The sequence below is a fragment of the Hyla sarda genome, chromosome 2 (genome assembly GCF_029499605.1).
Source record: "Hyla sarda isolate aHylSar1 chromosome 2, aHylSar1.hap1, whole genome shotgun sequence".
NCBI classification, from domain to species: domain Eukaryota; kingdom Metazoa; phylum Chordata; class Amphibia; order Anura; family Hylidae; genus Hyla; species Hyla sarda.
Genome location: NC_079190.1, coordinates 498,144,723 through 498,156,748, shown reverse-complemented (window position 1 = coordinate 498,156,748; position 12,026 = coordinate 498,144,723). Strand labels below are relative to the sequence as shown.

The 12,026-nt window shown below is 43.1% G+C and overlaps 1 protein-coding gene across 1 annotated transcript in view; it reads right to left on the bottom strand.

Moving 5' to 3' along the window:
* Nucleotides 1-1,154: 1,154 nt before the first annotated feature.
* Nucleotides 1,155-12,026, bottom strand: part of LOC130357516 (integumentary mucin C.1-like) — a 137,280-nt gene continuing 126,408 nt past the window's right edge. The window contains exons 9-13 of the mRNA XM_056560213.1: nt 9,159-9,302; nt 6,626-6,772; nt 6,404-6,547; nt 3,984-4,133; nt 1,155-1,420 (exon numbers count right to left, since the gene is read on the bottom strand). Coding sequence (XP_056416188.1) covers nt 1,155-1,420; nt 3,984-4,133; nt 6,404-6,547; nt 6,626-6,772; nt 9,159-9,302 — 851 coding nt within the window. The remainder of the gene's footprint in view (nt 1,421-3,983; nt 4,134-6,403; nt 6,548-6,625; nt 6,773-9,158; nt 9,303-12,026) is intronic.

Genomic DNA, 12,026 nt, shown 5'->3' with positions numbered 1-12,026 from the left:
AAAATACAAATGGTGGATGTGCCGCTATGTTTCTGTTTCTCTATTTTTGTTTCTAAAACTTATGAGGCCACCTACCATGTGAGATCCTGGGTAACAGAGGGTAACAGAGGGGGTAAGGGGACAGTCCCTAATTTTATTTCTAAATTTGACTTCCACCCAGTAATACATCCATACAAGTCATTGTTAAACTCAAGGTTGTCTCAAGGTTGCCACATTATCTGTGAAAACCTTAGTAAATATGTTGGGAATTTTTTGAAAATGTTGGGAACCAACCCCTTTTCCAGGCAGCTATGCCCCCCTTTTCAGGTTTTCTGTGTAAAATGAAAAGTTGGTTGGGTTTTTACACTTTGTGGCGCAAATTCTTGCGCAGACACAATTTGTGGCGCAATGTGCTAGATTCTAGCGCGCACGCAACTCAAAACCCCTGGGCCAAAGCCCGGAATCACTAACACTCCTATTTGATACCCACCCTTTAAATATAACTTTTATTGCGAGCGATCGTTAAAATAAACGTCCCTTGTGCAAAATTAAAAAATATTGCCGTGATTTACGATAGTAAATCAGGGCCAATTACTTGATTGGGCACTGTGTAATGCATTGTTTCCCCTGTGGAGGCACTGCAGGGAAAGTTAAAGGGGTTCTCCGGTGGCAAACTTTTTTTTTTTTTTTAAATCAACTGGTGCCAGAAAGTTAAACAGATTTGCAAATTTCTTCTATTAAAAAATCTTTACCCTTCCTGTACTTTTTAGCAGCTGTATGCTACAGCGGAAATTCTTTTCGAATTTCTTTTTTGTCTTGTCCACAGTGCTCTCTGCTGACACCTCTGTTCGTGTCAGGAACTGTCCAGAGCAGCATAGGTTTGCTATGAGGATTTTCTCCTGCTCTGGACGGTTCTTGATACGGGCATCAGGTGTCAGCAGAGAGCACTGTAGACAAGACAAAAAAAAAGAAAAAAAAAGAAAAAAAAGAATTTCCTCTGTAGCATACAGCTGCAAAAAAGTACTGGAAGTGAAAATATTTTTTTAATAGAAGTAATTTGCAAATCTGTTGAACTTTCTGGCACCAGTTGATTTAAAAAGAAAAATGTTTTCCACCGGAGTACCCCTTTAACACTTCCCACCAGGTTTTCCCACAGATCACAACTGACCGCTGTTTTAGAGCGGGGGACCCCTTGTAATCAGCTTATTGCCAGGCAATCTTTCTAACAAGGAAGATTGAGCAAAGCAGAGAACCCAGTTCATTTCATGGTTAGACAAGGTTCCCAATAATCTCTTACTTTGCTTTTTTGGATGGAAACACCATTTTACTCCAGGAATTCTTGCGTCAAAGCAGCATCCCCTGGAATAGCACTCTGTATCACTGATTCCGGGGTAACCGCAGTCTGTTCTGTTCAAGGGGCTCACAGCGCACTGAGCAACATCTGCAAAAGACAATGGTACAATATCCAATTATTGGGGCCAACAGGTTATAAAATCTGGCTTCGACGGTAGGTTGGCCAAGTTATCAGTAAATGTCAAGAGACACCAGGAGGAAGAGACCTATGTGAGTACCTACATGATGTGAACATCAAGCCTGATGTCCCTCACTACCCTACAGTACCTTTCTGCACATTGGTCCTCATTAGAGAGGTGCAAATCGAATCTGACAAAGTCGAATTCCTTCCGAATTTCTTGAAAAATTCAATTCGGAACGAATCCAAACTTTGATTTGGTTCTAAATAACGAATCTCTTCATTAGCGACACCCCTGCGATTGTCCTGTATAATGTATAGATGTGAGCGCCTTTCTCCTGCAATAGATAGGACGATCGCAGCAGGTGTCAGGAGTGACACCCGGGGCGATCTGTCTATTAAAGGAGTAGTCCAGTGGTGACCCAGTGGTGAATAACTCATCCTCTGTCCTAAGGATAGGGGATAAGTTTGAGATCGCGGGGGGTCCGACTGCTGGGGCCCCCTGCGATCTCCTGTACGGAGCCCCGACAGCCCTGCGATCTCTCTGTACGGGGGCCAAGCTCTCCGGCCAAATAGCGGGTGTCGACCCACGCACGAAGCGGCGGCCGACACGCCCCCTCAATACAACTCTATGGCAGAGCCGAAGCGCTGCCTTCGGCAATCTCCGGCTCTGCCATAGCGATGTATTGAGGGGGCGTGTCGGCCGCCGCTTCGTGCGGGGGTCGACACCAGCTATCTGGCCGGAGAGCCTGGCCCCCGTACAGAGAGATCGCAGGGGGCCCCAGCGGTCGGACACCCCGCGATCTCAAATTTATCCCCTATCCTTAGGATAAGGGATACATTTTTCATCACTGGACTACCCCTTTAACACAGGTACAGCTACACTTCCAGTTTGTTCCATGCTGGGAGTAGTAGTACTATCTAAATATGTTTACAAAAATAGAGAAAAAAAGTGAAACACACACACACACACTTTATTAAACACAACATTATTAAAATACATTACTAATAAAAATTTGCCGAGAATTTATTTGGATCTAATTTATTTTTTTATTGTTTATTTTTTTATTCAGCGAATCAGCCGAATCTAATTTTTCAAAAATTCACTCATCTCTAGTCCTCACTATGAACCACCAAGAATGTCAGTGGCCACCGCAAGTTCGGTATGGATCACCAAGTCACGACTGGATCTCTAGGAATTTGAGGCCTTGTGTACCATTACGTTGTATACATATATTTCTGGCTATATATATATATATATATATATATATATATATATATATGTATTGTGAGAAAATAATGCTTCGGCACTTGCACCACTAGGAGCCTACGACATCGCAAGCATGGGGAACGCTGAGTAAGTCCGCACCTGCTGGGTATTGCGGTGGTGCTCTGTCTGCAGATCACATAAAACACTGAAGAAAGGTATATAGATGATGGCACTCACCATACAGCAGCAAAATCTTTATTGTAGAAGACGGTGCATACAGGACGTCCACAGGTAGAGATAGTGAGGATGGTGGTGTACATGGGACAGACTGTTTCACGTGAAACGTGCGCTTCCTCTAGCCGGGACACTCGTGTCCCGGCTAGAGGAAGCGCGCGTCTCGCGTGAAACAGTCTGTCCCGTGTACACCCCCATCCTCACTGTCTCTGCCTGTGGACGTCCCGTATTGAACCATCTTCTACAATAAAGATTTGTGTCGCAGCTAGAGGAAGCGTGCGTGTTGCGTGCAACAGTCTGTCCCATGTACACCCCTATCCTCACTGTCTCTGCCTGCGGATGTCCCGTATTGAACCATCTACTGCAATAAAGACTCGTGTCGCGGCAAGAGGAAGCGCGCGTGCTGCATGAAACATTCTGTCCCGTGTACACTTCCATCCTCACTTTCTCTGCCAGCGGATGTCCCGTATTGAACCATCTTCTACAATAAAGACTCGTGTTGCGGCTAGAGGAAGCGCGCGTGTCGCGTGAAACAGTCTGTCCCATGTACTCCCCTATACTCACTGTCTCTGCCTGCTGACGTCCCGTATTGAACCATCTTCTATAATAAAGACTCGTGTCGCGGCTAGAGGAAGGGCGCATGTTGCGTGAAACTGTCTGTCCCGTGTACACCCCCATCCTCACTGTCTCTGCCTGCTGATGTCCTGTATTGGACAACCTTCTACAATAAAGACTCCTGTCATGGCTAGAGGAAGCGCGCGTGCCGCGTGAAACAGTCTGTCCCGTGTACAACCCCATCCTCACTGTCTCTGCCTGCGGACGTCCCGTGTGGACCGTCTTCTACAATAAAGATTTTGCTGCTGTATGGTGAGTGCCGTCATCTATATACCTTTCTTAAGTGATATATCTAGCTATGAGCCCTCATAGTCTGGGAAGGACTGATCTGTAGCATAGGGCTATGTTCACACAAGCAACTGGTCGACAGGTTTTGATAAATCTCCCTGAGGAGTCTTCAAGAAAAAGGTGACATCCTGGAGAAAAAGTTGTACACGTCATATAAGATCCATCATAATCTCATATAGACAATACCTTGTTCTTTAGAGTAGAAGCACCAGTTAACCCCCGGAGTGCTAGAATCAAAGCAGCAGTTCCTCTCTGTGCATTCTGAGGCGCTTATTCCCGGGTACCCACAGTTTCTTCTCTTGTAAGGAAACACTCCGCACTCATATTGTTCATAGGCTGTAAAATAATAATAAGATAAATTATCCTCAGAATAATTATATAGAAGTACTGTAACACACTGCTGTAACAAGGATAAGGCAAGTAATGGGCCTATATGGGGTATCATGGTGGTACCAGGTAATAACAGGCCTAATGTTTGATCCACAATCAGGCGGGCAGTGCCCCCTACTGACCCTTTCTCAACTTCTTTGCTTAATGGGATGTTGGAGCCTTCTGTATACAGGGATAGTCAAAAAATGAGCCTCAGAGTGAGTTATATTAGCGCTGTGTGAAAGCATTACATAGACAATGTATACTAGTATTATATTAGCCATGTATGGCAGTAATATATTATTTCTGTTCGGCAGTATCTTATTCGCTCTGTATGGCAGTAATATATTAGCTATATGTATGGTAGTGTTATATAAGTACTGTACGGCAATGTTATGTTAACCATGTATGACAGTAATATATTAGCACAGTATGGAAGTATTAAAGGGGTATTAAAGGAAAAAAAACTTATTTATATGTATATATATATATATATATATATATCAACTGGCTCCAGAAAGTTAATCAGATTTGTAAATTACTTCTATTCAAAAATCTTAATCTTTCCGATAATTATCAGCTGCTGAAGTTGAGTTGTTCTTTTCTGTCTGCCAACGGTGCTCTCTGCTGACATCTCTGCTTGTCTCGGGAACTGCACAGAGTAGAAGAGGTTTGCTATGGGGGATTTGCTTCTACTCTGGACAGTTCCCGAGACACATGTCATCAGAGAGCACTTAGACAGAAAAGAACAACTCAACTTCAGCAGCTCAAGTACTGAAAGGATTAAGATTTTTTTAGATAGAAGTAATTTACAAATCTGTTAGACTTTCTGGAGCCAGTTGATATATATATATATATATATATATATATATATATATAAAGAAAATATTTTTTTCCTGGATAACCCCTTTAAATAAGCCATGTATTAAAGTATTATATAAGTACTGTACAACAGTATTATATAAACACTGCATGGCAGTATAATATGAGCCATGCTTGGTAGTATTTTAAATTCTGTACTGCATCAGTACTGTATGGCACTATTAGTATTGTATTAGTGCTCTATAGTATTATTAAACAATTCATGTATGGTTTATTTACGCATTGTAAGGCAATATTATATGAGCACTGTACAACAGCATTATATAAGCCATGTATGGCAGTATTACATGAGCACCATATAGCCGTATTACATTAACACGGTATGAAACTCTTCTATAGACCATATATGGTAGTATTATAGTCATTATACGGTATTATATGAGTACTTTATGGCAACATTAATAGAAACTATGTATGTTGTGTTAAAGGGGTACTCCGCTGCTCAGCGTATGGAACAAACCTTTCCGAATGCTGGAGCCGGGAGCTCGTGATGTCATAGCCCCGCCCCCTCATGACATCACATCCCGCCCCCTCAATGCAAGTGTATGTCAGGGGGGCGTGACAGCCGTCACGCCCCCTCCCATAGACTTGCATTGAGGGGGTGGGGCGTGACGTCATGATGGAGCCCGTGACATCATAGCCCCGCCCCCTCATGACATCACACCCCACCCCCTCAATGCAAGTGTATGTGAGGGGGCGTGACAGCCATCACGCCCCCTCCCATAGACTTGCATTGAGGGGGTGGGGCGTGACGTCATGAGGGAGTCGGGAGCTTGTGATGTCATAGCCACGCCCCCTCATGACATCACACCCCACCCTCTCAATGCAAGTGTATGGGAGGGGGCGTGACAGCCGACACGCCCCCTCCCATAGACTTGCATTGAGGGGGCGAGACGTGACGTCATGAGGGGGAAGGGCTATGACATCACAAGCTCCCGGCACCGGCTCCAGCATTTGGAACAGTTTGTTCCAAATGCTGAGCAGCAGAGTACCCCTTTAAATAAGCCCATAATGGGGGAGATTTATCAATACCTGTCCAGTGGAAAAGTTGCTGAGTTGCCCATAGCAACCAATCAGATGGCTTCTTTCATTTTGCAGAGGCCTTGTTAAAAACGCAAGAAGCGATCTGATTGGTTGCTATGGGCAACTCAGCAACTTTCCCTCTGCACAGGTTTTGATAAATGTCCCCAAATGGAACTATTATAACAGCCATGTATGGTGGTATTATATGATCCCTGTACGGTATAATATATGAACATTTCATGGCGGTATTTGAGTGTGAGACAATAAAGTGAGTAAGATCCTCTTCATCTCCGTCCCCTAGGAGGGGAAAGAGGTTTATAATCATTTCTTACCCTGCACTTTGGAAAGGAAGCACCATTTTACTCCGGGGACACTTGAGTTATAGCAGCACCCTCGGTTATAACACTCTTTTTCACTGATTCCGGGGTATCCGCAGTCCTTTCTTTTAAGGGGGTGGACAGCGCACTGGGCCTTGTCTATAACACAATGATTTGCCTATAGTTAATACTGATATATTAGTGCTGGTTCTATGTCTGCAGTGTTATAGCTCTCACCTTGTGTCTGAGTATAGTAGCACCAGTTCACATTAGGAATACTGGAGTCAAAGCAGCAGTTCCTCTCGCCGCAATCGGCAGCGCTAATTCCGGGATACCCACAGTTCCTTCTCAGTTGAGGGGACCCAGCACACGTCTCTTTTGTTACTGTCAGAAAAATTTTCCATAATGAGGCCTCGCTTTATATTATTCTTAAATCATCAACCGTATTATGGTATGGATCTAGACAACAGTGCCCATATCTATGGACACATACGTTACCATGTGCAAATTTATACAATGATATACAAAAATTGTAGCATATTCCACTGCCTATCATATTAATTTCTTAGAAGAGCGGTTCCTCAAGGAGGCAGTATACAACATTATACAAAGGAATACATTATATACGCATCTTTCTTTCCATCAAGCCATATGGAGGTTTCCACATCTATATGTCCTCATTGGCCAACCTCTATATGGCCTTGCAGAGAGCAATATACATCTTTAATATGGACAACCCCTTTTCTTGTCATATTGCATGGTGTAGTCGGTATATTGACGACGTCCTCGCAATATCGTGGCAGCCTTAGACCATTAAGGGGTTATTTCAGGGACAATTGTTTCCGTCATATTTTTAAGAATGTGACTTTTAAATGTATTGACATTTTTACAAGCTTCCAATAAAGAGGTTTTTATATACATTCTTCTTCCAGTGAAGTCCAGTGCTGGACTATTCCATTTTGTGGATATTGGCCTTAGATTGTAGGTAACTATGTGCCGATAACAGCATTTGGAGTTTGCGCAGTGAAGTAAAACTTGAGATGCTTTTAAATGAATGATGTAGGAGCAGAAATGTAGAGGGTGCAGAGATAGCAGACACAGCCGAGCCCTTGAACTTGATAGGGCCCAATGGCCCCTTTGCCTACCAAACATGGTGGGTGGAGACCCTGTTACCCACCCAGGAGCTTTAAGTTACAGTTTGGGGCCAATGCACAAAGGCCCTTAAAAAAGACATTGGCAGGTTTTCTGTTGGTGGTAAAAGGTGAAGAGTTGTCCCACTGCCCCCTAAGGAAGGCATAGTATGAGGAGAAAGACATGGCAAAACATGGCTTAACTCTCTTCACGTCCTGAATCGGGAGTGTTCTGACTCACTTTGGTCTCCAACACTGCCCAGCACCCCTCACGGCTTCTCTTAATCAATCTCTCGGTGGAAATCTCCTTAGCCAAGACAACATTTCTACAACAAATGTCTCTTTCAATGTCTTTCACAGCAACGCCTCTACTCCAGGCCTTTGCCGCCGTCACATCTCATGACAGTGCTCAACAGGCTTGTCCATTTTCCCCACCAACCAAAGTCACCCTTTTTTTTTTTTATCTCTGACTCTTTCCCAGGTCCATTAGTGGCACAAAGCAGCCCCCAGTGCTACAGGGTCCACGCGCACAACTTTTACACATAAGGCAGCAGCATGTTGATTAGGAATTCCCTGGCGCCATGTTGGCTGACAGCATTTTTTAATAGACACACTTAATAACCTCATATTATGCTAGGCCAAAATACTTAAAATAATGTGTACATTATAAAAGAAACCTGAATAGTATAGCATTTTTTGCCAGATAAAGGGATCATGTCCTTGGGGTTTTCTTAAAAGTCCATAGATCTGTTACTGAAACCTACATTTTTTATTTATTTTTTGCTCACAAACCCTAAAGTGATCAGAAAAATCCAACAGAATTGTGAAGGTAGAGAAAATTGAAATTTATATATATATATATATATATATATATATATATATATATATTTCTTTTTTGCATTCTAATTTTTCTGTTAACGGTTTCTTAGAATTTCCATATTCAAGCGCTATTTGCCTTTTTTTTATTGGTGTGCAACAATTTTCCAGACACATGCACCAGAATAGTAAATCTGGTGACAAAAACCTCCAAACGAATAAAATCCGAATAAAATCCAAATGCAAACTGCGTATAACTGAACACAGTATAAAATCTGCACATGCGACATGTGAACACAGTCTAACCATGTCCTTTTTATATAGAACTTGGATAATCCAGTGAACTTCGTAGGTGACAGGGAATTATCAGGTACTGACCGGAACAAAGAGGCTTCAGGTAGGTAGGTTCAGATAAAAAAAAGCTTTATTCCGCCAGAGGTGCAACGCGTTTCACTGTGCAAACGCAGCTTCCTCAGGCATCAAGGTTCAGATAAAAAAGCTTTATTCTGCCAAGATGCAACACGTTTCACTGCGCAAGCGCAGCTTCCTCGGGCATCAAGGTTCAGATAAAAAAGCTTTATTCTGCCAAGATGCAACACGTTTCACTGCGCTAGTGCAGTGAAACGTGTTGCATCTTGGCGGAATAAAGCTTTTTTATCTGAACCTCTGAACCTCTGTTTTGTGTTTTTAGGCTTTTTATATAGAGTATTACTTATAGCAACACGCAAACCATTGTGTCCAGCTCTTGTCTTATTAGGGAGGGCTCCGACCACACACTAGACACACCTCATTATACAATCTGCACAACCATGACTGTACGTTACCTTGGTCTTTCGGGAAGAAGCACCATTTTACTTCAGGAATACTTGAGTTGAAGCAGCATCCTCTGGAATAACAATCCTCCTCACTGATTCCGGGGTAGCCGCAGTCTGTTCTGTCCGAGGGGCCCACAGCACACAGAGCATTGTCTATAAATATGGAGCAATAATAATGAAATTCTGCTTCACCTGTCTTATGCAACTTTTGGTGTTGCAAGTCGGCCTAAAGGTCACATGTGAGGAGGGCACAACCCCAGCATGCCCCGCCCCCTCCTTGCCAGACCAAGCCCCCTTCTAGCCTCCTTTATCCCTTCTAATCTTCACGCCCCCTTGGCACGTGCGGTGTACCTGTAAATGAGAACTATGGCGCTTTTTTTTTTTATTAACCCTCCGTGCCCGGTCTGCAAAATGAAACAAAACAAACTTTAACTCCCCTGCCTACGTTCCCCCGTTACTCCGATGTTGGTGTCCTGTTCTCTGGTCCCTGTCTTCTTCCGCTTCCTGCGGGTCGGTGAGTCACGCTGCCAGCATGTGACATCACGCCCCACCCCCTCAATGCAAGTCTATGGGAGGGGGCGTGACGGACGTCACGCCCCCTCCCATAGACTTGCATTGAGAGGGTGTGACGTCACGAGGGGGGGCGTGGCCGTGACGTCACGACCCCCGCACCCAGCGTTCTGAACTAAATGTTCCTGATGCTGAGGCAGTGGAGTACCCCTTTAAAGGGTGCAATCTGAGCAGAAATATCAGAGGAGAGTCAGGGGGGTAGAAAAAAAAAAAAGCATACATTCAAGGGGTACTCCGGTGAAAAACTTTTTCTTTTTAAATCAACTGGTGCCAGAAAGTTAAACAGATTTGTAAATTACTTCTATTAAAAAATCTTAATCCTTCCAGTACTTATTAGCTGCTGAATACTACAGAGGAAATTATTTTCTATTTGGAACACAGAGTTCTCTGCTGACATCACGAGCACAGTGCTCTCTGCTGACATCTCTGTCCATTTTAGGAACTGTCCAGAGCAGCAAATGTTTGCTATGGGAGATTTCCTTTTACTCTGGACACTTGCTAAAATGGACAGAGATGTCAGCAGAGAGCACTGGGCTTGTGATGTCAGCAGAGAGCTCTGAGTTCCAAAAAGAAAAGAATTTCCGCTGTAGTATTCAGCAGCTAATAAGTACTGGAAGGATTAAGATTTTTTAATAGAAGTAATTTACAAATCTGTTTAACATTCTGGCACCAGTTGATTTAAAAAAAAAAAAAGTTTTTCACCGGAGTACCCCTTTCACCTTCCTCTCACAAACATCTCCTGTAAATGTTAGAAACCTCTTCTGTTACTGAATAGTGTTGCTCGCGAATATTCGCAATACGAATTTTATTCGCGAATTCGCGAATATTCGCGAATATAGCACTATATATTCGTAATTACTAATATTCGTTTTGTTTTTTTTCACAGTACAGAGTGATCATCCCTCTCTGCTTCCAGCTTATGTGGTGTAAGAAGGCTCTAATACTACTGTGTGAGACTGGTGCGCGAATTTTCGCATATGCTAATTTTCGCATATGCGAATTTTTGCTTGCACAGGTTTTCATATATACAAATTTTCGCATATGTTAATTTTCGTATACGCGAATATTTGCATATGCTAAAATAAAACGCGAATATTCGCGAATATATGACGAATATTCGTCCATATATTCGCGAATATTCGCGAATTCGAATATGGCCTATGCCGCTCAACACTATTACTGAAGAGCTGGTCATAAATAACAGAGATTTACAGGAGAGGAGAGGACGAGATGGCTCAGCAGTCTGTCTTTACATATTTTACAGCTTACGTCCCTCCTGTAGACCCAGAAGTGTCTCGCGAGTGTCTACTGTCCATAAGACCACCTCGAGGAGTAAAGCCTACACTGTGGAGTCAGTCCCTAATTTTTAAGTTTGTATTATGTCTTTATGCGGTTGCATTAAAGGGGTACTCCGGTGGAAATTTTTTTTTTTTAAATCAACAGATTTGTAAATTACTTCTATTAAAAATGTTTTAACCTTCCAGTATTTTTTAGCAGCTGTATGCTACAGAGGAAATTCTTTTCTTTTTGAATTTCTTTTTTGTCTTGTCCACAGTGCTCTCTGCTGACACCTCTGCCCGTATCAGGAACTGTCCAGAGCAGCATAGATTTGCTATGGGGATTTTCTCCTGCTCTGGACAGTTCCTGATACGGACATCATGTGTCAGCAGAGAGCACTGTGGACAAGACAAAAAAGATATTCAAAAAGAAAAGAATTTCCTCTGTAGCATACAGCTGCTAAAAAATACTGGGAGGTTAACATTTTTTTTACTAGAAGTAATTTACAAATCTGTTTAACTTTCTGGCACCAGTTGATTAAAAAAAAAATAATAATAAATGTTTTACACCGGAGTACCCCTTTAAAGGTATGATAGTACACTACAGAATGATGAGCATTTCCACATTTTACAATACCTCTCAGACCAACCCAGGAGAGACTACATTAGGGAACACCTTCTAGTGCACTCCCACCCTCCATGTAGTGCCGGCTCGGCCTATAGGCAAATTAGGCAACCGCCCTTGATGGGGGGGGGGGGGGCGCCGCTGTGCCCACCTCAATAAAATGTTAGACAGCCAGCATCAGAACCACTCGCTCAGCCAACTCAGCCAGCAGTGCCACCATAACCCCCACCCCATGTGTGTCACCCCAGTAAGGTAAATACATGAGGAGGAGGTTTGTTACAGTGTGTCACCCCAGTAGTAAGGAGATTACATGAGGAGGGGGTATCAGCAGAGAGCACTGTGGACAGAATGAAAAGAACTCCAGAAAGAAATAGAACTTCCTGTGGAGCATACAGCAGCTGATAA